The 26,750-nt window shown below is 55.6% G+C and overlaps 1 protein-coding gene and 1 long non-coding RNA gene across 13 annotated transcripts in view; one reads left to right on the plus strand and one right to left on the minus strand.

The window, feature by feature from the left end:
• Nucleotides 1-26,750, minus strand: part of SDK1 (sidekick cell adhesion molecule 1) — a 537,600-nt gene that overhangs the window by 66,796 nt on the left and 444,054 nt on the right. For all 12 annotated transcript variants that reach the window (XM_038539586.1, XM_038539587.1, XM_038539590.1 and 9 more), the window contains 5 exons: nucleotides 22,677-22,871; nucleotides 19,516-19,717; nucleotides 11,701-11,804; nucleotides 9,195-9,265; nucleotides 1,027-1,162 (listed from right to left, as the gene is read on the minus strand). In XM_038539586.1, the coding sequence (XP_038395514.1) occupies nucleotides 1,027-1,162; nucleotides 9,195-9,265; nucleotides 11,701-11,804; nucleotides 19,516-19,717; nucleotides 22,677-22,871 (708 nt within the window). The remainder of the gene's footprint in view (nucleotides 1-1,026; nucleotides 1,163-9,194; nucleotides 9,266-11,700; nucleotides 11,805-19,515; nucleotides 19,718-22,676; nucleotides 22,872-26,750) is intronic.
• Nucleotides 7,696-20,319, plus strand: LOC111096233. Its single transcript, XR_005360667.1, has 3 exons — nucleotides 7,696-11,299; nucleotides 12,361-12,487; nucleotides 15,369-20,319. It is a non-coding gene; the product is annotated as an uncharacterized LOC111096233 (long non-coding RNA).

Here is a 26,750-nt window from a genome sequence, read left to right on the forward strand (position 1 = left end):
GGGGGTGGGGATGGGGTGTGTGGCCAAGAGCATGGGAGACAAACGAGCCACAAAAGAGCACCACTCCTGGGATAGGCAGGGTGTGGCTGCTGCCGGTCTGCGGCCCCGTGGCCCCAGCAGGCCCAAGGCACAGCCTGCTCTGGGGTGCCAGGTAGCCGAGAACAGGGATGTGGTCCCTGAGCCACACATTCTGAAGCTACAAGGATGTTGAGGGGTAAGAAAGATCTTCTGTGACAGTTTGGGGGATGCCCTCTGACCTCCTGAGAGAGGAGGATGGGGGAGAGCCAGTGGCCTTTCCAGAAGTTCTGGAAGCTGCCTCAGCTGCTGTGGTATCCGAGTCATACCTGAGCCAGGGGGACTGGAGAGCATGGCTAAGCAGGTGGATCGTTCTGGGTAAGAGGAGCCACCACTCCACATGAGGGCTGTGTATGCGCCAAGAGGCCGGGGAGCCCCCTGACTTGACCCCATCAGTGCAGCCGGCACTGACGGCCTCTGTCCATTCCCTTGGTCCTCTGTCCACTGCTCCACTTGGTGCAGCAACATGATGACCCTGGAGGGCCTGGCTTGTCTCCTCCCTCCCTGCACGCCCCCACCAGCCTCATGCAGGCAGGTGCTCCTCGCTGGCTCCATCCAGGAACCCCTTGGCTCTCCCCATCTCTAGACCATTTAGCTTTCCCAGGCCTTGTAAATCACACCTTCCCTGTGTCCTCGGTGAAATCCCTTCCCCTTGACAACCTATTTCAAATGGTTCCTCCTCCACTGTGAAGCCTCCCCTGATCTCTGCACTGGGTGGAAGCCACCAAAGCGCAGGAGCCCTCTATGGGCCACCATCTCTCTGTGCATGCCTGGGCTTCCCCAGAGACCTGTCCACTCCAGTGGCTATGCTCACTGGAGGCAAGCCACATCTCCTCTGACCCTCCAGGGCATTTCCCACCATGCCTTGTAGGTAATGAACATGCACAGAGGTTGCTCTCCTGGGTGCGCAGCGTGGTGCCTGTGCAAGGATGGATGGGGAAAGCGTCTCACCTGTGAGCTCGGCCCGTAAAGCCGAAGGGGTTTTGAGTGTCTTGGACACAGTGGCTGCGGATGCCTCTGACTCCAGCTCCCGGTAGTAGATCCGGTATCCCTGAAGAAGGCCGTTCAGGCTCTCATCTCTAGGAGGCTGCAAATAATGTAATGGTCAGCCCACGGGGCATGGCCACCTCTGCTTCAAGTTGAATCAGCCAACGGCGGAGGAAGTCAGTGGTTCTTGGTTGCAGACCAACAGGTGGTTCTTGGTTGCAGACAAAAAGGTAGGTGCCATGTTCATGAAGAGGAGTGCAGGGAGCTCCAGGTAGAGGGTCAGGTTTTGAGAGCCTGGGTTTTCTGGCGCCTGTGTGTGGGCACTGGGCATCTTATCCCATGTGCAGCCCGAATATTTGTATGAGCCCCGGGCTAAGGCAGGGCATTATGGCCCAGGTCGCAGATGGGTGAGGAAGCTGCCCTTGCCTGGTGAACCCAGAACTCAAGGGGAACTATGCATATGGGCTGGTTCTGCATCATCCACTGGCTGGCCCCACACTGTGTCTGATGGCTACCCAGGCTCGTGGCAGCCCACTTACTACTCTGCACACCAGGTCACCCCCACTCTGCCATGACTCAGACCTAAGCGGGAACCCCTGTGGCCCCTCCCATGTCGGCTGGCATACACAGGGCCTAGGGTAGGGTAGGGTAAGTGCTCATTCGATGTTTAGATACCCTGTGGAACATGAACAGTGGTAAGACAGGCCCTGAGGCTCAGAATTTAACCCACGATGGGATGCTCATCCCGCTCACCGGGATGCCCAGCCCACATTCTCCCTCTTGTCAATTTCTGTTGATTAATGAGTTTGGGGAAGGCTGCAGCCACCATAGTGCCAGTCAGGGGTCAGGGTGTCTGGGACCCCTTTCTCCCCTGGGATACTCAGCAAATAAGGACAAGAACCATCAAGGCTGTGACCAGACAGATGAGCAAAGTGCATGCCTGGCACCCTGGTGCCAGCAGGGTCATGAAGCTTGTCCAGAGACAGAGATGCACACTGAATTTCCTGAGACTCCTATCCTGTGGTCTCTAGGGTGCCCCCAGCGCCTTAGTAAACTCTGTCCTGGTCCCACAGTAGAGGCCACAGCTTTGTTGCAGAAAACCCCCCTTGTTGTGGGTTGAACTGTGTCCCCTATAAAAATAATGTTGGTGTCCTAACCCCCAGTACCCTTGGATGCCACCTTATATGGAAACAGGGTCTCTGGAAGTGATGCAGTTAGGAGGTCACAATGTAGTAGGGAGGGCCCTAATCAAATGGCTGGTTTCTTTTTTGGAGGGAAATTTGGTTTTATTTATCAAAGTTTTCAATGCACTTGCAATTACACACTTCTAGAAATCTACCCGCCATAGATGTTTGCATATATGCAATCCTGAGCAAATACATGCTTAGGCTGCCAATCCCTCAGTAAGCCCCAAAAGAAAGTCTCTCTGGGTCTTTTCAATGACACCCCAAAACAACAGGACTACCTTCAAGCTTGGAGGTCACTAATGGCAAAGCTGTTTGCAAATGTATTGGCAAACTTTGGACAGATGAACATGAACAAGGTATTTTAATAGCTAATTCAGACAGGGAGTCCAAGTTTCTACCAACTTTGATGAAGTTCCACATTATCAGTTGCTATAGATGAAGACAAAGCATATTTTGAGAAGCAACTTAGTATCCAGCAATCATTTGACAAATACTGAGGCAATAAGAACACCCAAAGGTCCTTCTAAGAGGAGGGAAGTTTGGACACACCCACAGGGAGAGCTTCACGTGAGCATGGAAGCAGAGGCTGCAGCGATGCATTGAGATGTTGTGACTTATCAGAAGAATATCTAGGTAGTCGCTCAGATGAGCAAGATATTTTTCTATACACGTCTTTGGTCCAGAGTGGCAAAGGTGTCTCTTGTCATGTTAATGAGTGACATTTAGATGTCACCTAAGGATATGGGCTGGCCTCCAGGAGAACCAACCTTGTGATCAGAAGGTCCCACCCTGACTTCTGGGGAGGGGAGAGGTGCTGGAGGTTCATTCGATGGCCAATGACCAATACTTTAATCAGTCATGCCTGTGTAATGAGCCCCCACAAAACCCTGGAGGACGGGATCCGGAGAACTTCCGTGTCGGTGAAAACATGGAGATGCAGGGAGAGGGGCACACCTGGAAACCCCCCATACCTTGTCCTGTGCATCTCGTCCATCTGGCTGTTCCTGTTCATTATGAGCTATATCCTTTCATAATGAACCTGATCTCATCAATAAGATGTTTCTCTGATTCTGTGAGCTGCTGTGACATATTGGTCAAGCCCAGGGAGGGGGCCGTAGGAATTTCTGATTTACAGCCAGTTGGTCAGAAGCACAGGTGACAACAATACTCATGATTGGCGTCTGAAGTGGGGGGGCAGCCTTGGGGACCAAGCCTTTAGCCCGTGGGATCTGGTGCCTTCTCCAGGTAGAGAAAGGAGGTGAGAACTGGTGGTGAAGCCTAGTCTGGGGAGTAAGTGACAGGCTGGGGTTCTCTTATGCATTTTACTATTTTATTAAATTTCCCCCTTTCTACCAACTTTGATGAAACCTTAGTGTTTGAGAGGCCTGGCGTATGACTGTGAGGGTGTACCCTTGCGTCCCTCGTATCCGGGGTGTGCCCCCACCCACAGACTGTAGTATGCCAGACCCTCCCTTACACGGGCTGTTGGTGACAGGGTTTGTGTTCAAACTACTCCCTGCAGCACTCACAGAGCTGCCCTCAGAACAGCTTTTAGGTCCCTCAAACCCTGCTTTGAACACTGGTTCTAAGGAGGTAGGGGCCCTTCAGCATTATTGCTGATTGGTGCCAGATATGGTGTCAGTGGGTGTGCCTCCCGCAGACGTGGATCATGCGGGGACTGTGTGCATACACAACGTGCATACACGCTCGTCTCTTCATAAGAAGACAGGGTGGTCGAGGCAATTGGCCACCTCAGCTCTAAGCCTGGTTTTCTGACTGGCCACAGTGGAAGAATGAAAATCCTAATCCCACAAGGCATCCTTAAAACATGGCTATTACAGCATTGCAATAGCTTATTTAACCCCCTTCTTCAAGAAATACGGTGCATGGAAAAGTTGGAAAAAATTGATGTGTAAGAATTGGTTTCTCTTCGTCCTATCATTTAAATTTTACAGAAAGGGTATGGGAAGTGACCTCCCGCCAGGAGGGCAGAGTGACATGCTCCTCAGATCCCAGTGCCTCTGTCCCTTGGGATGGTGGCTCAGTGCCCGGATGTGGCCGTGGGGAACCGGGAGAGCTTGGAGCCCTGGTGTTTCCCAGCAGCAAGGATGGGTAACCAGGCAGAAGAGCCCCTGCTGGTATGTGTCTGCTCACACCACATGCACCATGGGAGCTCAGGGGGTACCATACGGGGATGTCTCCTGTCCACATCCAGCCTTCCTGGGTACGCTGGGAGTCTCGGGCCATCCTGGCTGAGCACCCCCAGGCACTGTGCTCGAGTGGAGCAAGGAGGCAATGGCAGGGGTTTGGGCAGCAATGATGAGACACACTGCAGTTCCTTCCCTGGGACCTGAGCTGACCTGAATCCATGAGATGAAGAGGCCAGTGGGCAGAGGACCCTTGAGCGGCTGGGTCTATTTAAGTACCAGCACAGCAATGTCACCACTGGGTCACCTCCGCAGCCTCCCTCACAGTATAGTCGGACCCCCCGCAGGAAGGCTGTGAAGCCCCAGGGCCTGACTCTGTAGAGGCAGAGGCCTGAGATTTGATGGCTTGAGGGTAATTCGCTCTTCACACAGAGAGAAGCTGAGGTTTAACTCACCACAATTAACAAGCAGGAAGTTGGGAGTTTGGTCACTGGGGACCAAACGGGTTTCTGCAAATAGGCAGCAGACACTCCATATACATTCTGGGGCCAGCGGGTACAGGGGAAGGGCCAAGGCCACGGATCCTGGGCTCATGAAAGTTTCTAGCCAAGGAGGAGAGAGTGATTTCGAGGTGCAAGCAGAAGAGGCTCCACAGAGATTCTGGGACCTGCCTGCATGGGACTCAGAATTGGGCTTAACCACACTTTCCATTCCTAGAATTTGGAGTAAGCCCATCTGTCCTTTGTGAAAGACTCTGGATGTCCTGGGAGGTGTCTGTAGGGCAGCTCCATGTGCCACACAGAGAGTTCTAGAAGCCATGGGCCATGTTTAGGCTCTGGATTCAAGTTCTGGCTCCTTGCAGTGTGGGATTCAGCTGGTGGCTCACCCTCCCAGGCTCAGCTCTGTAACCATGGTGAGTGGAAATCTGGCCAGATTGTCTCTAGAGCCTCCTGTGACTAAACAGAAAGTTCTCTTCAAGCCACAGACCTGTTATCCAAGCCCTTGGCCCTGGCCATACTGTGCCTGATTCCACGCTGTTTCTGATTCCACGCTGACCAAAGGCAAGGCCATGTCTGTGTTTTTTTGTTTCTATTTCCCTGCAGCATCTGTGAGAGGCTTTGGTCACGGCAGATGCTCACTCAGTGCTTGTGGGAGTGAGCTGGATTTGCTGATGTCCAAGATCACCCGATTTACAGTGACTTTCATCCTGGACTGGCCATCTGCCCAGAGATGCTTGAGTGCAGGAGGCCCTAGAAAATCTGGCTCCAACATGCCTCCCTTTGATGCCTGGTGCTGAGTCTCAGGGGCTGTCACACCTCTGGGACTTTGTGACAGCTCTGGGTGATGCCCAGATGCCTGTCTCTGCCTTTTACCTGGGATATGTGTGTGGGAGCATTCATCCTACAAAACCCAGTCAAAAGTCCCTCGCAGCTCCCCTGGCCAGGGCTAATTGCTCCCCCTCCACTGTCTTCCCATCAATGCATCATAGGGCTCAACGCCGGAAACAGAAGTTCTGTAAGGCCTGGAGTCTGTCTTGTCCACCTTTGGGTGCTCGGCACCCTACACATGAGCTGGTCTTCTGTGCATGATGGAGTCTATGTGAGAGAAGGTAAAAACCCTAAATACGTCCTGAAGAGGCCATGCTGCCTACTCCCTTCTGTCCAGGCAGCGGTCACGCTCTTCTTAGTAAGGCTTCTATTACAGCATCGAGTCCACCCTCTGCTAAGTCCAACAATGTGCATGATATGATTTATTGCTAAGATTTTTTTTTTTTTTTTGCTAAAAAAAAAATGGCCTCAAAATCCACTTAGGGAAGTCTACAGCCACACAAGGGGGACTGCACTTGCATGACAGGCTATATGAGCCACTGGAAGTTTCAGAGCAACCAGCTGAAGTGTTGTGACCAATTCAGAAATGCTGATGTCTATTATGAGCTACATTCAGTGTGAACACAATACTGCCACTGTCTAGAACACACGCTCAAATCCTTAGATTTCAAATAGCACTGGACCTTGTGAAAGGCAGAGATTGATTATCCTACCAGGAAAAATCAAACCTGACAGTTTCTATGGAGGAGACATTTAAGTGGGTCAGCAGCCTTGAAATTACAGACGGTGTTTGCATTTTTAAACAAATTACTGGGAAAAAAGGGGGTTTACAGGTGAAACATTTAATTTGGAATGCAAATCTATATTTAAACATAGTGTCTTTGTTCTATTCACTCTGATTTAGTAAATTACTCATAATTTTAATTATACTTCAATTGCCTGGCAGTTGACAGGCATTTATTTGTACAATACATCATATTGACCACCTCCTGCTCTAGGCTTCTTGCAATTAGTTTGTTCTACTGGGCTCCGAACAGGGACAGCTGATGGACACACATGCCAAGTTTCTTGGGTACAGCTACCCGCCACTCACAGAGCTGTTCCAACCGAAACCACGGGGCTCGGAGCTCTGCATGCTTGGGGAGGGGGTGGATAGGATGGCAGGGGCCTGCAGCCACTGTGTGGAAGGTGATGGTCCGTCCCAAGCCTCTGTGCTGCCTTTATAGAAAAGGAGCTTACCTAGTTACTGGCAAGTCAAAGGCCGTGTCTATAAAGAAAATGCTAATTTTGTGGTAGAATTTAGCACTTTTCTACTTGCCAGTAGAAAAGACCAATCTTTGGTTGATTGAGTTAGTGGAAAGTGGGAAACAGAAGCTCTTGGGACCTTGAATTTCCATTTGGAATGTCTCTCACCTCCCACCAAAGGCCCTATTGGGAGTCCGGAGTGTGAAGACCTAATGGGCCTTGCTTCAGACTTTGGAGGTCACCTTTGACCTGTTTTTACAGAGGAAGAAGAGGGAGCCAGAGAGGCCTGTTGGGGCTACAGTCACCCACTGGCAAACTGGGGCCTTTAGACCTAGAACCAGGCCCTTTGTCACTTAACTGGGGCCCCGAGATAAGCTCAGGGGACACGGCTTTTCAGAGGCAGGGATGGCAGCTAGTGCCCATCCTGTCCCCACACTCTGATGAGGCTGGAAACTACAGAACACCAGGTAGCAAATTTCCATGTTCATTGGGAGACATTTGAAACTGTCTCTTGATCACCTTCAAGGGTTCCCTCCGAGATGCATCACTTGGCAGTAGAGTGAAGAAGGGGCCCACAGCCACTCCAGCAATATCCAAAGATTATGTGTGTTTCACGGAGCCCAGCTCTGTCCCTCGTGGAGCAGCTGTGTTAGGTTCTGTTCAGTTGAACTGCATGGAACTTCCACCTGCGCTCCTCACTCCTGGTCAAACTGCACATGAGTGGAACTAATATCTACTGATGCCACTGAGTTGCCACATAGGGGGAGGCAGCGGGAACCTTCAGTAGTTAGGAGCCACCACCTGAGAGTTCAGGAAGCCTCCTCACGGCTGGCGTAGGCTCTCCAACGCCTGGTCTTCCTGCCCTGACTTCCTACCTGTTAGCAGCCCCAGGCAGCCAGGGGGTGCTCCTGACTTGGCACTGCTCTCCCCTTTGCTCCTTGCTGGGCACCAACTCTCACTTGGAGGGGTCTCTAGCATGCTCTGTCTCAGCCAACAAGGCCCGTGGAAGACAGGCTCCCTGAGGGCGCCCATAGGCCCACCCATGCTGTTTGGCCCCTCCCTTTCCAAGGGAAGTCCTGCCAGCCCTCCCCTCTTGCCAGCCTCTGTTTCCAGCAAAGCACGGCCTCTGCCTCTCCAAGGCCATGTCCAGACCACAGTTTGCACTTGGTTCCAGCATCACCTGGGCCCCTACGTCTCCTGACCCTCAAACTGTCCCCTCTCTCCTGCTTGGTCTCTGTGTGATGCTGGCACTCTCCTAGACAATCTCATTAACCTGGAGGGAGAAGCCCAGCCGCACAGACCCCTCTGTGGACTGCCAGCCTGCCGTGGTCACTCCTAGGCAGACCTCACCTCACTGTGGCCATGAACACAGACCATGGCACCTGCTCCCACTTCCCTACCCCATGGTCCCCCAGCTCTAGGTGCTGTGCTCCCCCTCCCCAGGATGGCCACCCCATTCTGGCCTCAGGAACTCCCCTTCTTGGCCAGAGCTCCCACGACATTCTCATCACTGCCCTTGGCCCTGCCTGTTGGTGTGCCGTGCCTATCTAACCTGGCTCCAGCCTGGCTCCTGAACCCGACACCCCCACCTGGCTGAGCCCCCTCCCACAGACGCGATGAGCACCCTCTGGGCTTGCCCTGGGACAGGGCAGTTCTCCCCTGTTATTTTTGTCTTCAATGCACACTGCTGTTGGCAAAAGTACCCAAATCAGAAATAAGGCAAACAGAGGGTAGAGTATCCTTTCGACATCATATCCTATGTGCTATTCACGGCCCACCAAGATTACTTGCTGGTCTAGGATAATGTGCCTTGATTTGACTGTTCACTGAGGATTAACACCTGGGACGTAGGGAGGACACACGTAACTCCATGGGCATTTTGTCTGGTTGTGAATGATTCCTGTAGAGAAGATAACTCCACCAGCTGTGGTTTCCCAGCCCTGCAGGACACCACCCAGGTTTTGCCTGTGCTGTGGAAGCCTCGCTGGGCCACCCTTTCCCAGAAGCCTGGATGCTCTGCACCAGCCCTGCTGTCCTGCTGGCCCTCCCTGGTGGGCTGTGCTCAAGCTCCTTCCCATGGTGTGGGGCCCCCTCCCTGTGGGTCTGTGGGCCACACTGTTTCCTCTGACTTGCCACCAACACTCCGACGGTGGGGGTCAGCCCGTGGTCAGGTTCCAGCCTCCGACGCTGGTTTAGGGAACACCCTGCCCTTCCCGGGCCCTTACCCGCCACTGGATCAGGACAGAGGAGGTGGTGTGCGGCGTCACAGAGATGAAGCTTGGAGGCTCTCCCGGAACTGGAACCCGAAAAAGAAGAAAGCGAGGATTAGCTGGGTCTGCTTGTACTTGCCCGCTGTTCTGGAGCCAGCTCTCTTTCTGTTCTGGCAAGGAGGCAGGGCCCAGGCCTGGCAGGGGAGGGGGACTCGGGAGGCCAGCACCAACATCCCCGCCTCCCTCCCTCCTTCTCCCTTCCATGAATGCCCTTGTCCACCTGCAGAGCCTATGCCCACCTGGGTGGAAGGGACCTGATCCTGGGGAAGGTGACAACATAATGCCCTGCCTTCACCCCCTTCAAACCCGACTGCACCCCCTGGCAGACCCACACAGAGACACACAAAGGTGCTTGGCTCTCCTCCCTGGGGACCCTGCCTAGGGAGCCCCCTGCTGTCGCATAGCTTCTCAGCGGCCCACATCCCTCTCTCCAGGAGAGGCATCATGTTTTTGAGGAACGTAGTTCAGAGAGGCTCTGAGCAGGACAAAGGATCAAGCCAGGCCAGAGTGCTCTGGCTTCATACTCTGGACGTGACTGCCATGGAGGGAAGCTGACTGCTGGGGGTTGGGGGACGCTTGCTGAGCTTGGGCATCGGTGGAGGCTCTACTCTGCTCTCTGGAGGGATAAGGTCAGTTTGGCTCTGCCCGTGGATATACCCTGCAGGCTGGAAACTGCAATCCTGCAGCCATCCGTGCATCTCGTCCAGTGGACCTCTCTGACACCCCCTCCCTACCACTGCTCCCACTGAACCTGTGTGGTCCTGGCTCAGCATACTGGCTTGGCCTTTCTGTGGCTGCCTGCTGTAAGGTCCTGAGACTCCAATAGTCAGTGGGTGCCGAGACCAAAGCTGCTCTTCCCACGCCCTCCGCACTCGACTACCTGAAACTTGGTCTCTCAGGCACCCGCACTGTGAGTCTCTTCTGCACCTGCCAGGGCACCTGGCCTCTGGGAGACACCTGCATCAGCCGCACCTCCAGCCCTCCATCCTGCCTTTTGGGGAGCCTCTACCTAATGCACCCTGGCCTCCCACTCGTCTGTCTGAAGTCCACAGAGTATCACGCAGGATGACAATTATGGGGAGGGGTCTCAATATTCCAACCACCATGATAGGAAAATGTTTATCAGCAGACCATCCATCCATTGAAAGCCCTCCATCCTGTCCCCCCAGCCCAGAGCTCCCGGAGCCCTGCAGTCTGCCAGTCTCATTGAATCTGTGATTCTGGAGACAATACAGTGCAGACACAATGCAGTCAACTGCAAAGAGAAATTGCAAATCTCAGAAGAGGGAGATAACAGCATAGGTTCATCAAAAGAAATGATTTAAATATCAAAGGATTAAGACAGGGCTTTGGGAGCCTGGAGTGGTCCTTGGATGTTTTTTTCAAAACAGGCCAGTTCTGAGGGGGCTCTGTAAGGGCAAAGGGAGTCTGTGGTGTCCTGCTCACTGGCTTGCCATTTCCTCAGTGACTCGCCAACAAAATTAGCTTGTTGTGTTTGCTTCTTTCTTCTAAGAATTAGTGCTTACTTCCAAATAGAACCTCAGCTGTGTTAAATGTAAGATTAAAATATGAGCCACAAAGACAACCATGGTTTCTCGAGGGGCCTGTCCAAGCGGCAGGTGCCCTGGCTGTGCAGCAGAGGAATCTCTGCTCGAGGCCAAGAAGCTGCTGGAAGGGCTTCCGCATCCTCATCGGCTGGTTCCTCGCTCACCTGAGGCCTCATGTTGTTGAGGCCATGCTCCCAGGCTATAAAAGAGGAAGATGGAAACTTGGGGAATTGGTACTCAGTGCTGTCGGGTGGTGAGGGCTGAGGCTCACAGCCTGGAATCCAAGCCCCGGCATCTGTTAAGCAAGAGCAATCCTCCTGCCCTAAAAGTTGGGCCTACCACTGGGCGTGTTGGATGCCGCTGGCTCCTGGTGCTAGGGCCTGGCAGGATCAGCACCCAAATTCACCAGGGATCTTCAGGCCTGCTCCTCTGAGGTGGGAGACAGTGGGTAAAAACCACCTGGAGCTTTCAGGGGACCTCACCTCCATCACTTACCTGTGCTTCTGTCAAATGGTAAAGCTGCAGAGTCGTTTGTGAATAAGGAAAAATGGGGAAACCTCTCAAAACCCAGCTACCCTTACACATTTATTTTTAATGACCCTATAAATTATTCAATTTCTAGGATGCTAATGGATCGTAGGGGATTGGAAGCCAATCAAAGAAACCTCCATTCCATTTGGGAAGCCCTTGAAGTTGGCTTCACAGCCACAGGCTGTAACGGGGTGCCCCGAGCTGTCTGCTGCTAATTGAATTCTATGCTCGCCAGCCATTGCCTGATCCCCCTTGGGTGACCCCTTCCTGGCTTGGGATGAAAGCGGGGCCTCTCTCCTTGGGAGCCCAAGTCTCCGGGTCCCAAGGCGGCAGCTGGGAAGGGGCCAGTATCCGCACACCCGCTTGGGTCCCAGCTGGCTCACCATCCTGCAGCGTGGTGACTGCGTCCGTCTCGGCACTGAAGTCACTGTCCCCAATATCATTGGTGGCTTTCAGGCGCAGCTTGTAGGAAGTGAAGGGCCTCAGCCTGAAACACAGAGGAGCCATGAGTGCCTGAGCCCTTTCCCTCTGTCCCGCCCCAAGCTCCAGCCACAGTGAGCGGGCAGCCGGGAGGAGGTGTGCTCAGGGCCCCTCAACCAGCGCTGCCCAGGGGGGCCCTCAGCAGTCAGCACTGTCTTCTGAGCGGGCCCCCGGGGACAGCGGGGTTTCCAGACGGAGGGCAGCGTGGAACTTCCCAGCCCGGGGTGGCGGCTGTACTTCGGGCTCCTCCTGTAATTAGAGCCCCTCCTGCAAGGCAAATCACCGCTCTCTGAGGGACGTGAGAATTTCTCAGGAGGAGCTAATTACTGCAGCCCTCAGGGATTCAGGGCGTGAAACGAGGGCGCCTAACCACTTCCTTGCTCACCCACAAGCACTCCTTTGTGGAGGTCCGCACCGGCCGGCCGCCTGGCTCCAAGGCCTGCCCCCCTGCCCCGCGTCCCCACCATTTGCCAGGCGGGACACGGCGCCAAGCCCTGGCCAGGCAGTGCCCAGTTAGGCGCCCAGCAGCTCTTGGGGGAGACTCATTGTGATTCCTATTGCAGGGATGAGAAAACAGAGGCTTGGTCGCATGAAGTCCCTTGCCCTCTGCCAGAGGACCAGCCATGGCTTGGCCAGGATGGGAAGAGGATCTTGCCCTGAGGCCGTCCCTCCACTGTACCCAAGACCGAGGTAATGTCAACTGTCCATGGGGGGAAATGCGCCCACTTGCCTGCTGACGGGGACTTAAGGGGCAGTAATGCTCCGGGCGCACCACCACTTAGGCCCACCTCCCTCCATTCCTCCCTCCCTCCCTCCCTCCCTCCCTCCCTCCCTCCCTCCCTCCAGCCACTGTCCTGTGCTGAACTCTGTACCACACAGACTCTGGACAAACTTCTAAGCAGATGACGCTCCCGTCCTCCTCGGGTCCCTGGCTGGCCTGCCCCTGGCTGTCCTTGCCATTACTTCTGAGAGAGCAGATGAGGAGACCTCCCGCCCTTGCCCCGCTGGCAGCAGCTCTGTTTCGGGCCAGGCCCAGCCCCTGTGTCCATCTCCCAGACCAGGAAAGCAGGAGCGGTCTGCACTCCGCCTCCCCGTCCCTCAGGTCCACACTGCCGGCTTCCTCAGCTACAGTAGATAAAGGCCTTGCCGCCTCTAAGCAGGTCCCCTGTCCTCCCTTCCAGACCAATCTGCAATCTCATGGGTTTCAACCCCGGAGGCTCTGAGGAGCCCTTTAGGAGACCAGGGGGTCCCCAACTCCCCTGCATGAGCCAAGAGCAGCCCACTTCCATTTGGTTTGCAAGTGGATCTGGGTAATACTTTGCCAGGAGGAAAGATTCTACATTTTTAAGCAATGATAATAACCATCTTTGGACGTATCTTCCTCTAATTCTGTTTCTGTACACCCTCCTGCTTAAGACAGGATTACGGGATTCTCTGTCGGCCAGCATCTCAAAGGATGCTCTTCCCTCAAGCCCTCTGCCCCGCCAGCTTGCCCAGCTGTGGCTGGTCTGCGACCGCAGGCCTGTCTCCTGGCCTCTCTGTGCCCCCACCGCCCAGCTAGAGAGAAGCAGTGCCGGGCGACCTTGCTTTGGCCCTGGCTGTCCTGGGTGCTTCCAAAGTTCCACCCTTAAGAATGATCTTTATACCCAGTTTCCAGGGGAGATATCCTTTATTAAGACAAATAACTTTCCATCTGTTCCTGGCTTCCTAGGAGCTACTTTATCTAATTCTGGTGACAACCACATGGTTTTCTTCTTTGGTTCCTGCCTCACCCACCAGAGGCCCCACATTTGCATTAGTTTCTTCTCCTCGGATTAGAAGGCAGTGCAGGGCGGTTGCCAGGAGCGTGCACTCCGGAGCCAAACTGCCTACACACTAACCCCCACATAACCTCGGTGGGTCGGTGTGCCACAGGCTCCTCACCTGGGCTGACTGGAGCGCCGACGTTGCATTTAGGAGAAGCACTAGGAAGAAGCTCTGGCACCCACTGCGTAATCACTGAATCCTGCCTGTCCTCCTCATCAGGACCCTCTGACAGTAGCTCGAGTGGCTCCAGGAAGAGCCTGTCCCTGCACGCCATCCTCTAGGCCTGTCCAATCCTTCACCAACCCCACCTTGACAATTGTCTGCGTTTCCCACAGAGACAGGGACAGAGGTGGCCTCATTTATTGCTTTGTGTGACCCTTGTCCTTGTATTTAGTGCTCACGTTCATTTAGCATATGACATTCAGGACATGTGTCAGCCCTGTCACTGATCCTTCGTGTTTAGTACCTCACTGTTGTCGAAAGCTCTCGGAGTCTGAGGCTGGTGCTGAGCCCTCCTTTCCCACCTGGGGCACAGAGCAGGGGTGCAGCACATGCCTGTCAGGTGGCTGGAAGAGTCAGCCTGGTCTGAGGTCAAGGGGAGAGTGCCGGAGAGCAGGAAGCAGGTTCCCAGCGTTGGGCCTGTTTCCTGGGCTTGTGCCATTCACAGAACCATTGGCCTTCTGGGGAGCCGCAGGGCATACCAGGGGCTCAGGTGCAGGGGCTTACCCTCGCCTCTGGATAAGAAGCCTGCCAGGTGCCCTAAAAACAGGCCCAGAGAGACTCAGCAGCTGTGAAGGGAGCCCGATGAGAAGTGACAACAGCTTGCATGCCCTGCAAGCTCATCCTGCCCCTCCTCCTCATCCCTGCATAGCTGGGCCTTCGGACCACTGGTCTACTACCCCCCCACCCGTGCTCCTGTCATGCTCCCCCCTGGAGCAGAGCAGCACTTCAGGGCTGATGACCCCTGAGGAAAGGCACAAATCATCCTGGACGCCCTCCCTCAACACCCTTCAACACCTGTAAGCTCCCTATTCACTTGCTCAGGCCTACCTCAGGGTCAGCCCAACCAGAATTCAGAGTCTGGTCCTGCCACCCCCCAGCCTGGGCCAGTCAGTGACCTTCTCTGAGGATCCCAGAGCTGCTGTGACAGTCACATGACATGACCTTCTTATGGAGCATGGTGGATCTAGGCACACAGTGAGCAATTCCTAAGCATCATCTCTTCTTTCTCACGTTCCCAAAGGCTTTCCCCTGTCCCCTGCCCGTGGCAACCTCACTGTCCCCAGACACACCTGCCATGTGCAGACTCCCTTGGCCTCTTTGCACCTAGCATCCCTTGCCTGCCAATTTTCTGCCTTCTGAACTTGGACACCGGCTGGATTTAGGTAAACATTTGAAGTAACACCTTTATCTAAATTCTAGCCATCCCAAACTGAGGAAATGAACAGATTTGGGTGGCATGGCACCTCACTGTCCAAGCTCGCAGGAAGGAAGCACAATTAGAAAGCAAGCTCGTGCTTGACCTGTGTGCCATCGCTACCCTCTTGCCTGTGTTTAGCTCCATGGCCAAAGTACTTGGCTGGGGGTGGTGTGGATGCGGCTTCCAGTCCCTGTGCCTCCCATGGAGCCAGAGGCAGAGTCTCATAAACAGAAGGAGCTGCCTAGATTCATTCGCCTGGTTTGGTTATAATAATAAAGCAGGAGTCCAGATCATTTTGGAAGCTACCTACCACTGCCTTTATGTATTGATTTATTCACCTTTAAGGTACTGAAAAGATCTATTAAGAACTCAAGATTTGCATCACAAAGAGCAATGAATATAGAACCATGCATAATATCCTTGGCCAAATTTACCTGCTTTTCACATGACTTCATTTTTAAAGATGACACAGAAGAAGAAAAGAAAGAACTGGCCGTCTCCCAATGGAGACGGGGCCAGCATCCTGGCTTGAATGGAATCCCTCTTGTTCCACATGTAATCCCCTTCTGCCCCCGTGGTTGCGTTCATAGTGTCCCCCGGGGATGCTCAGAGGAACAGCAGGACCTGCTATCAGTGGGTACAGGACCATCGCCTGAGCTCACACTGCCGTTGTTGCCATCCTAGTGACACCCAGAATGTCCATGTGGCTCTGGGCTCACGGGCCACCTCCTTCTCAACTGTACTGCATTCCCACTAGGAACGGATGCTGCCCTGCTGTCCCTCAACCCGGCGCCTCCCCTCCTGTCCCCACACCCACTAGATGTGGGGACAGCCGCTCGATGCAGATTGTTAAACTTTTTGCTTTGAACTTTTGTTTAAACTTTCATGCTTTCTGGTCATTAGCAGACTTCATGAAACTGGCAAAAGTAAATCGTGAAAAAAAAAAACACATAGAGAAAAAGAAGGAGAGAGCAGCTCTGCGGCTATGGGAATGGGAAGGAGGTCATGTCGTGGCAATGTGCAAAGCTCTGCTTTCCTGGAACGTGATGTGTTCCTGCTGGCGGCCAGAGGGGGCCCTGGAGGGGCCCCACCACAGCTTCTCCCACACCAAATCAAACGTCTGCCGGGAGCATGGGCCCCTCCTTTCCAATGTGAAGTCCCCTGCACTCCATTGGTCTGTTTGCTTTTAGGAGGCCCCAGGATAGAAAAGGCCACTGGATTTTGTTTTTCTCCTTTCTTTCAGATGGTTACACAAAGGAGTGATGCTATTTTTTTTTATCCCTAAGCACATTCTGATGAAGCTACGCACCCAGTGCAACGGAGTGTGGTTTATGAAGCCATCTGGTCACTCTTGGCCATGCCACCCGACCCTCAGGGCCTCCTGGGGGAACTCAGGGCTCTGGAGGGGGTGGTGCAAGGGGCTGAGAGCTGGGTCTCCCAGGTTGTGTGGCTGTCATTCAGAGGGGGAGTGGGATGCTGGTAGGATCTGAGCGGGCAGAGTGGGACTACTTGGGATTGCCTTCTGAGATGGCAGCTGGGTCACTGCCATCAGTAATGGAGGCAAACCTTGGGCTCACAGAGCTGAGAGGACCAACAGGGTCACCCCTCCATCTCTGTCTTCCACAGAAGAGGGAATGAGGCTTCACAAGCTAACATGGACTTTCCGCGGCCCCACGGCCACTGATGGGCAGACAGGTGGTGAGGGCTTGCTGCCTAGGTGACAGCAACCGATTCTTCACCAGCCACAGTGTGTAAGTTAGCTGGGTGGTCTGTGGCTGTGAGGCTTTGGGCTATGGGCCAAGCAAATGTCCCCAGAGCTGGGGACCCTGAGGGCCTCTGGCTGCCACCTGGGGGAGCACGCTCAGGACTACACCTCTACCTCCTCGTGTGCAAGGTCTGTGTGTCTGCAGGCCTGCTGCCGACAACGTATAGGGCAGCACGCAGAAACTGCTTAAGAGGAGAGGCTGTCTAGCATTGGGGTGGCAGCGGTAATGATAGTGACAATCACAGTAACCACGGTGGGAAGAGCCCGTGGGAGCTTTAATGCCCTGAGTTCCCAGACCAGGTCACAGAGGTGAGCATCCAGTCCTCTTCTCCTCCGGTGAAGAGTGAAATAAAAGATGTAACTGTAACCAGTTTTCTAAAGGTCAACTCCCTCACCACCACACACATCTGAGCTACTGTGGCCCCTTCTAGTGGGGAGCCAGACGGTGCCTCCAGCCCTGCTGGAAAGAGTACCTGTGCTTGGGACCTTTCGCCCTCCACTCAGAGGAGCCGTGATGGAGGGGGTCACTGTGCACCGAGCAGATTTGGGCCCCGAGCAGCTGGAGCTGTAAGCTGATGAGCTGCCTTCCTTCTTGGACTGTCACCCTCTCTGAAGGCACAACCTGGGCATTAGGTCCGGGAGCCGCGATGGAGATGCTGGGAGATCCAAGCGATCTGCTTGGGGCTGCCCCACCCGTGGATGTGCTATGAAGGTGAACGCTGGACACGTAGCCGTGCCTCCCGGGTGGGCAGTGTAGGGGGGCCGCCACGTCCTGGGCCTGGTGCCACCAGGCACCACACGGCCTCCAAATGGTGCCACAACCCCGAAGGTGAGTGCCAAGGAGCTGCCTAAGACCACCACATGGCAGGTGGCTGGAAACCAACCTGAGCCTGGATAGTCTCCCTTCCCATGATGCCCCAGTGTGACAACCCACCTGTGCATCACGCGTCACCTCAGTCACATGCTTACGCGGAGCTCCTTTTCTCTATAAACCTTGCTGTTGCCGTGTGTCAGACGCAGTGACAGAGCCATGCATCAGCCAGCCCTCACCCCTCCCTCACAGCCTGAACTGTGCCCAGGGTGGGAGTGGGGATGCCTGAGGATGCAGGCTGCTGCAGGAGCCCCCTGACCCCCTGCCGCCCCAGCTGCTCCACAACCCCCCTTCTGCTCAGGTTCAGCAGAGTGCAGAAGCAGAGCCTTGCAAAGGAGGAGGGTCAGGAGATGCTGGGGCTGCAGTGAGTGTGACCCTTCTGACCCTCAGCTCTCCTCTGCAGAATGGGGATGATGATGTCCCCCACTGGGCCATCATGCAGGGTCAATGAGAAACGTGTGTGAGATTTCCCAGCACGGTGCCCAGGTTGGGGGGCAATGAGTATGTGTTCTGTCTGAAAGGTGAGAGGAACGCTGGCAGCCTGAGAAATGGGGTCTTGGCCTCCTCCACCCTCCCCATGGGAGCTACTGGCCAGGGTCCTGGAACCCTCGGAGCCAGTGGGACTCACTCCTCAGTGGCCCCCTCACAGCCTGATGTGAGCTTCATGGAAAGTGACCCATGTCAGGGCCAGAGAAGGAGGACAGGGAAGACGCCCTGCCAGCTTCATGGACAGGCCTGCCCACCGTTCAGACCCAGGGGGCTTCTGCAGGTGCTGTGAACCTGCACAGCCCGGGCCCCCCAGGGAGGGATGCAGGGCCTGAGGTCACTTCTGAGAACTCTCACCTAGATGGTTATTTAGCCCTTGTCCCCCAGCATAGAGGAGGTGCCTGGTCTCCCATTGTAGAGGGGGGTACCCTCATCCCCCAGCATTGAGGGTGGTGTCCTAGTCTCTAACTATAGTGGAGGTTGCTATAGACTCCCACCATAGAGGGGGTGCCCTGGTCCCTCACTGTAGAGGGGGTGCCCTTGTCCCCCAGCATAGAGGGGTTGCCCTGGTCTCCCACTGTAGAGGGGGTGCCCTCGTCCCCCAGCATAAACGGCAGTGCCCTGATCTCTAACTATAGAGGGGGTGCTCTGGTGTCCCACTGTAGATGTGGTGTCCTCATCCCTCACTGTAAAGGAGGTTGTCTTCTTCCCTCACCGTAGAGGGGGTGCCCTCATCCCTCACTGCAGAGGGGGGTGCCCTAGTCTCCTACCATACAAGGGGGTGCCCTTGTCCTTCACTGTAGAGCGGGGTGGGGAATGAGAAGGGGCCTAAATAAGACCGTGGGTGCCAAGAGCTCAGCTGTGGTGGTCAGCATCACTCCCCTCTGCCTTTGCCTGGTGGCTCACTCAGTAACTGGATAAATGCTGGGTTCTCATGGTGCAGTGGGGATGCCCCTCCCATGTCCCTGATCGGCCATCATAGTGGATGACAGCAGGAGGGGGAATTATCTGCCTTGTTGACTAAAAGAGAGAGCACAAGAGAAGGTGCAACCCTCTCAGCCCGTGACACCCCTTCCCCACACCTCCCCTCCTCCACATCCGCCTCTTAGGGGATAGGGTGATGGAGCCTACATGTCCAGGCTCACTGTCCCTGTCATCTGTGCCTCATCCATCCCTGGGACCCGGAGTGTGCAAGCCGCCTGTCCAGGGCATGCCTGGAAGGACAGACCCGGGGGAGGGGCCTGAGCAGGCTCCAGGATGTGGCAATCCTGGTCCCTGGCACTAGAGAGACGTGAGCGGTCAGCCTTCCCAGTCCTGGGCAGGAGCGGCAGGGCCCATTCCCCGGGGCACGTCCGCCTGGCTCTGGGTACCTTTCGACAGCGCAGGCTGTGGCCTCGTGGCTGATGGACGAGGAGTAGGTCTGCCACTCTCCGCGGGGCAGCTCTCGCACCTGCACCGTGAAGTAGCGAATGGGGGAGGCCCCGTCGCTGCCCGGGACCCACTGGAGCCGGAGGCTGCGCGCAGTCACTTCTGCCTGGGGCACCAGGAGCTCCCGGGGGGGTGCCGGTCGCTCTGCAACCAGAAGAGAACAGACCAGGGACAGGTGAGGGGCTGCTGCTCCACATGAGATCCAGCATGGGGACTGCCAGCTGCGCACGAGCTCAGACCATACGGAGACGATGCCCGGGCACCTGCAGCTCTCTCACTGCTCACCCTGGACCCACCCAGCTTGGATTGGACTGGACGCTCTGGCTTGCTCCCCGAGTGCTGCTCTTGCAGAGACAGACAGACAGACAAGAGGGTGAGCCCACACATGCTCCTGGACGGCCACACGTCCCTGCGGGCGTCACTGAGGACACCTGGGCTCTCCTGCGGACTTTCCCTCTGATCACAGGCTCAGCGCATCTGTCAGACTGACTTCCTCTCCCCAGAAGCCAACTGGAGCCTGAACAACCACAGTGTCCTGCTCAGCTCCTCCAGGGGCTGTCGCCACTGCTCTGTGCCTACAGCGCTGGTGACTGGGAGCGCAGGAGTCTGGGACCAGGCCCCTGAGCATGGATCGTTACTGTGGTGCGTCTCCTCACCCCATCGATTTCAAGAGGGAAACTCCACAGAGGGAGGAATAATTGTTTAATTGTTTATCATGAAGATTATCGATCCTGTTGAAAATGTGTGGTGGGTAATAAAGCAGCAACTGGTTGCCAGCCTGCAGTGAGGGGCGGGAGGAGCTTTTCCACCTTCTGTGGTCGGCGCTCCTCTGGGAACACATGCTTGGGCTGCCCTGTCCCTCCTCGGCCCGTGTGACAGACAGCCCTGCGGCCCCTTGCCAGCTGCGAGGACCACGCTCCTGGGCATCGTGGCAATTGGGGAAGTCCTGCTGGGGGTGGTCTGCAAGCCCTGGCCCAAATCCCCTAAACTCTATGGGCCCAAGGCAGGTGGAACAGGTGGTCAGGGCGTGGGCTGGGTGTGGGCATGTGTCCCCTAGCCCCAGCAGCAGCAGCCCTGCTGTGGACCAGGGTGCCTCTTGGAGGGCACTTGTTGTTAATGCTTCCACTTGGATTTAAGTCACATCAAATCTTTAGCAAACCTGTGTCTTGTCCCAGTGCCTCAGAAAGTGCTAGATTTCCCTATGGGCTTCATCACCATTGAGGAAGAAGGCAAGAGTCTTTGGGAGAGGCACTCAGGGCCCTAGCTGCTCCCTCAGCCCTGGCTGCTGACCCCGACCACGTCCCGGACAAGGAGGAGCCCGAGGACCCTGGCCACCACTGCAGGAGGGGGTAGTCCCGGCACCAGTGTCCTCTGTCCAGGGCCCCTGTGCTGGGACCATGGGCCAGACAGCATTGTGTGTTGATGGTCAGGGGCCCGAGTGTGCATGGCTGTCTCCCCATCTGCTTCACGCTTTGGCATCTCTGGTGACTCCAAGCCTTCCATCCTCCAGTTAACAACAGAGGTAACGGTAGCCAACGGAAGAAGGGCTACGCGTTTGGTGCCGCTGGGCAGCTCCGGGGTGGGCATTGTCCTCCTCCGCCACCTGGGGCTCAGAGGTTTGGGGTTTGGGGACTCACAGCAGGCTGAAGGGTTTGGCCTTCCCCTGGAAGGCATGGAGTCCTTGGAAGATTCGAAGCCACAGATAGGTGATGACAGCGTCCCCCCCGTTGGCCATCAGGAGGGTCAGCCGTGTGCCTGGGCCAAGCAGCCCATTCCTGGGCAGCCAGACATTCCACCCAGTGTGGCCACTGAGCTGGACCTCAGCAGGCTTTTGCACCTTGTAGGGCATCAGTTTCCCCACCCATTTGACCTGCTTGTGTGGGAATTAGACAGAGGAGTGGGCTGCAATGCCTGGAAGGTACCAGAATGTGGTGAGGGCTCAGTGCACGCCAGCCTCCTTTGCCTTCTACCTTTTGTAGATTTTGGATTGGCCTTTCAGATTGTTATTCAGGCACCCTGGGGTCAGCTCATGTGTCCCTTAGATAGACTGCTCTAGATCTTGTCATAAAGTGATGATGCAGGCAGCAGTGATACTGGCTCCTACTCTGAGCATGGACATCGCACCAGCTCTGGGCTGGAGGTCTGATGGTCATCCTGGCCCTCGGAGGCCCTGCGCTGACCCAAGTGCTTGCTAAGAGGTCACCAGGTGGTGGTCAGGGCAGAGAAGGGAAGGGCCTTGCCTAGGGTCACACAGCTCCAGAGCCTGGTGCTTGGGGACTCCTAGATGGGAGGTAGGGTAGGTCATCTCTCTGAACATACCCATGTGTGCAAGCGCCTTCCTGTCCTACTCTTTCCTGAGACTGCTGGGGTTGGCCCTGACCTCAGAACCTGCAGTGGCAGCCAGAGCTGCTTGCGTACGAGGCCCCCAAGGCCCCCAAGGCCTTGTAGCAGTGGGCCTGGAGAGGGAGCCTGCCAAGACAGAGTGCAGAGCGAGGCTCCAGGGCATGTCAGGGGCTCACTGAAATGGGAACCCGCAGCAGATTTCTGCGGGAAGAAGTGGCCTGGGGGTCTATGGAGGGTGTCCTCATCACTGCCTCACAGCTGTGTCCTGGGCAAATGACCAATCTGTCCGGGCTCCCCTTTCTCTTCCATAGAATTGGGCTCACAGCGCTTTCTTCCTCAGGCTTTGGTGAAGAGGTACCAAGCCAATGTACCTCGCCAGGGCTTGGAACAGAAGAGGCGTCCATGAGGACAGAACTCCCTAGGGCTGCTCAGTACAAACTATGTTTATTGAGGCATCCGCTCAGCTGGGCACGTGGTTTTGAACATCAGAGATCAAGTGCCTGGCTTCAGGCAGCTGCCCTTAAGCACGGTGACTCGGAGCAACCCTGGGCCAGTCACACAACCTCTCTGAGCCGCGTCTCCATCTTTAAACCTGGGATGTTCTTGCCTGTCTGGTAGATGCTGGGTTGTGTAGACATGGTAATGTGCCCGGCTGCAGGTGTGGCCACCCAGGGCCTGACCCAGCAACCTCCAGGCTCCCACTCAGGCCCACTCTCCTCCCTGTAGCACCATGACAGCGGACTTAGGCCTGGGGTCTTACCTCTCTTCTCAGTGGTGATGACGGTGGCCTCCAGCGGCTCCCCCCAGCCCTGCCTCGTCTTGGCCGACAGCCTGAAGACGTACGCCGACTCCGGGGCCAGCTCGGTGGCCGTGAACTGCCTCACCGTGGCGCCCACCTCCACCGTGGTGAATGTGTTGGGGCTGCTGCTGGCCAGGCGGTAGGCGATCTGGTACCCTGCGGGGCGCAGGAGGGCCATGCATCAGCCACGTCCCCGGCCCCCAGCACAGATCCCACATCCCCGCCACCCCCACCATCACTCTGCTTTGTTTCTCCTACTTCCTTCCTTCTCAGCCAGCATCTGGGATGGACGGCAGAGCCGCGGTGACAGACGGAGCCTCTGAGCGCTGGGCCCCCAGGACCCTCCTTCTCCTTCATCTTTCCCGCCAACGAGGGGTGGGAACAGTTTCACCTTCCCCGTGGCTGCAGGAGCCCAGAGAACGTGATGGGAACTAGCCACGCTCCCGAGGGGCAGGCCCAGCGCTCCCTGCCATTTCTGTTCCTTCTCACCGCTCCTACCACCTGCCCTTCCCCTCCCAGGGCCAAGGGCAGTGCCTCCTCCTAGAATGTTCCCTCAAGTGTGCCCTTCTCACATGGTTACTTGCCCTTCCTCTGGGTCATCCTTCCCGTCTGCCCACGGGTCCCAGCCTTGGGAGCAGGAGCTGGTGCTGGGGTGGCTCGGTTTCCTGCTGCTGGCCCCTCTTGTGCACCCACCCCCCAGGAAGCCCCAGTGTGGTCCCCGAGCTGGGGGCTCCCCTGCAAACAGTCCCCCTCCCGCGAAGGAGGCAGCGGGGTGTGTGCAATCAGTTCAGGGGGGCTCCCACGGCTCCAAACGGCTCCGAACGGCTCCTGAAGTTCCTTGATTATCAAGGGATTATGGTTGATCAGACGTTATTAATGACCGAGCCTCCCAACCAGGCTGCGCCCGCATCTGAAGAGGCAGTGCCAACTGTCAGCCCCAGCCCGGGACCCAGCACGCGCGGCCTCCTCGCGGGCGCAGACAGCTGTGCTCCTACGCTGATTAAAACCAGAACTGGCGGGGTGTGGTGGCATCCACAAACATCGATGACAGCCACCATGCTCAAGTTAAACAAAGACCTCCCGGGGCAGGGGGCGGGAGGGGCAGGCCGGCAGAGCAGAACTCTGTCCTCCACCGGCTCTGCCTTTGCTGGCCTCCTGGGGGTGGACAAGGCCTCAGTAATTCCACACTGCCCGCCTGCTTCTCCGGGTGAGACAGTCCTGCTCCTTTGTCTTCCTCCTTGAACCGTCTTCGGCTCCGTTGTGCCGAGCTACTGGCATCTTCCCAGCTGCTGCACTTTGTCATGTGTCCAGCCACATAGGGAGCCTGGCCAGCCATATGTGAGGCCACGCGATCAGGTGTGGAGTGCGCCCAGCATTAAACCCCTGACCTCTGCTGGTCCCCATCATCAGTACACAGACTGGAGGTACAACACACCCTGCCCTGTCCACGGTGACAGCCATTCACAGGCCTGGTGTTTGTACGACTCTGAGCTTGGCCCCTGAGTGGCTGTTACAGATGCTACTCTGCCTCTCATGGCCTCTTCTCGCCGGGACAACCAGCTGTCTCCCGGCTACCAGGGGTGGTCCAGCTGGCCTCCAGCCTCTGGCCAGGGTGTCCTTGCTAGACGCCTGTCCTTTTCCATTAAGTGACTGATGACCAGCAGCATAGAGAAGCCAGGTCATCCTTCTCTGTACTCTCCTCCCACCTTTCTTTCCCTTACCCAGTTGTAGGTGGGATGCCTGGGATTTGGGTGCTACAGGAACCTTGTCCCGAATCTTCTGAGACTCTAGGGGACCTGGCCTCCTGAGGGTGAGGGCACCATGGTCACTGCAGCCACCACATGGGGCTCTCCTGCTGACCTCCTGGCAGTCCTTACCCCTCTAAGCCCTCACCATGGCTGGGACAGGTAGCCTATGCATCCTTCCTTGGCCATGAAGCTCTACAGCTCAGAGAGGGTAGGTGGTCTGCCTGAGGTCACAAGGTAAGTAACCAACAGAGCCGGGACAGGAACCCCATGTCTGTCTCACTTTCTACTGAGTCATCCTCTTCGTGCAAGGAGAAAACATCCACCCCAATCTTCCAACAAAGGGAGAGTCCCCTTGCCAGATGCTGGATACTCGAGACCACACATCTCAAGTGCCTGCACCACACGAGCGTATTTCTGAGGGAGAACAGCCTTCTGTGATGTGATGAGCACATGCTTTGGAAGCGCACCTGCCTGGGCTGCGATCCAGGCTCCAGGAAGTCTCTGCTGTGTGACTGGACATGAGGCTGTATGAGGCTGTGTGAGGGGGCAGCAGGAGGGGCTTCGTGGGGATTGGGGTGCCGCCGGCCCGCCACGGGAGGGGAGGTTCACAGGGCCCCGGCACAGGCTGAGTGCTCATGCACACTCATGCACACTCACACACACTCACTCTGTAACGTGACTACAAAAAGGACCAGAGGTAGTTCTCCACCAGTCTCTGCGGCTGCAGGACTCAGGGTTCCCCTCCAGTCCCTCTGCCTGCTACTCTGGACATCCTCTGTGATGCAGCCTCCAGGGAATTTCATCCTTAGGGCCTCAGGTCCTCACCCAGCCTGTCTGACTGCTCTGGGACAGGGGGGTGAACACCAGGCAGCAGCAGCCTAGGGACGAGACCCAGAGAGACATGGAGCTTGACCCAGACAGCCCCTTAGGAGCTGGGGACAGGTACCTAGACGTGGGAGGGACACCCCAGCCCCACCAAGCCTGTCTCGTTTGCTGTGTGCTGCGCACTCTGCAGTGTCCTGAGGCTGGGACCGTGCTTCTAGGGCCCCCGTCTCTGGCTGGCTGCCTTCTGGCTGGAACGGGGTCTCTTGTCCTGGAATTAACATTCATCTTGGAGAACTCCTAGCTTTAAGCTGCCTTTTTTTTAATGAAGGCATTAAAATGTTATATTGCGATGTTTTGTCATTACTCTTTGAATTGTATTATACTCTCATGGCTCACAAATAACACAAGAGTGTAAGGAAGTAGTTTAAAGAGATCTCTTCCCTCCCAGGCCCAAGATTGCCAGATCCCCTCTGCTGGCTTAATGTGCATCTTTCTGGTGAGAATCAGACCGTGCAGAGGTGCTAAGGCATCCATGAAGAGGCTCCATCCTTGTCTGAGCACACGGTGGCATAGCGTGCATCCTGCCCTGTGCTGGGCTCTCCAGCAGTGTCTCTGGGACAGCGTTTGCTCTGTCAGATGTCTGGTCCTTCTCAAGTCTTATCATCTGCTTGTGGTTCTTCTAATATTCGTGCCTGAGCGTCATGACATACTGTCCCTGATGGTCATGATGTTGGCAAGGTACTCAATCCCTCATTCTTCCTACAGCCCCATGGACTCCTCCCTGGGCATGGAGGTGAGGTCAGTGTGTTTTCTCCTCTGGCTCGTCAGTCACACACTGTTGATTGGTTATAGTATTGCTTTTATTTCTCTTCTGGTCTGTACTTTTAACTCTTGAATACATTCCTAACTCTGTTATCTGAGCTATTAACTCTGAACTCATCTCTGACACTCACCTGCTGCTATGAAAGTTATGTAAATCAATCTTCTTAAAGCATCTCTGACCTCAGTATGTCCCCCTCAGGCTGTTACGAGTTGTGTTATTATTTTTATGTTATCAGGATTTGCAGTGGGACCATGGATGAATAGCGATGCCCCTTCAGCAAATTTAAAGCGGTGCACAGGATGGATCAGAGCTTGGGTGGAAGCCAGCCGCTGTCCCAAGGCAGTGCTGCCCCAGTGGGGTTGCCCTTCATACACAGAGGCTGAAGCAAGCCTCATATAGGACTGTGGTCTGCCAGGGCTCTTGGTGGCGACCCCTTCTTCCAGCTGAGTGCTTGGAGGAGGGTCAGTCTGTGCCCAGAACAAAAGCAACTAACCAATGTCATTAACACATGCATATTCCTACACTAGAGAAAGGAAATAAGGAGCTACTTTGCAAAGACAAACTGAACTTTGCAATCAAGGGCAGAGGCCACACTGGCAGACACAGATGTCACATATAAGAACACGAGCAAACATAATA

Source organism: Canis lupus, chromosome 6 (genome assembly GCF_011100685.1).
Source record: "Canis lupus familiaris isolate Mischka breed German Shepherd chromosome 6, alternate assembly UU_Cfam_GSD_1.0, whole genome shotgun sequence".
In the NCBI taxonomy this organism is placed as follows: Eukaryota; Metazoa; Chordata; class Mammalia; order Carnivora; family Canidae; genus Canis; species Canis lupus.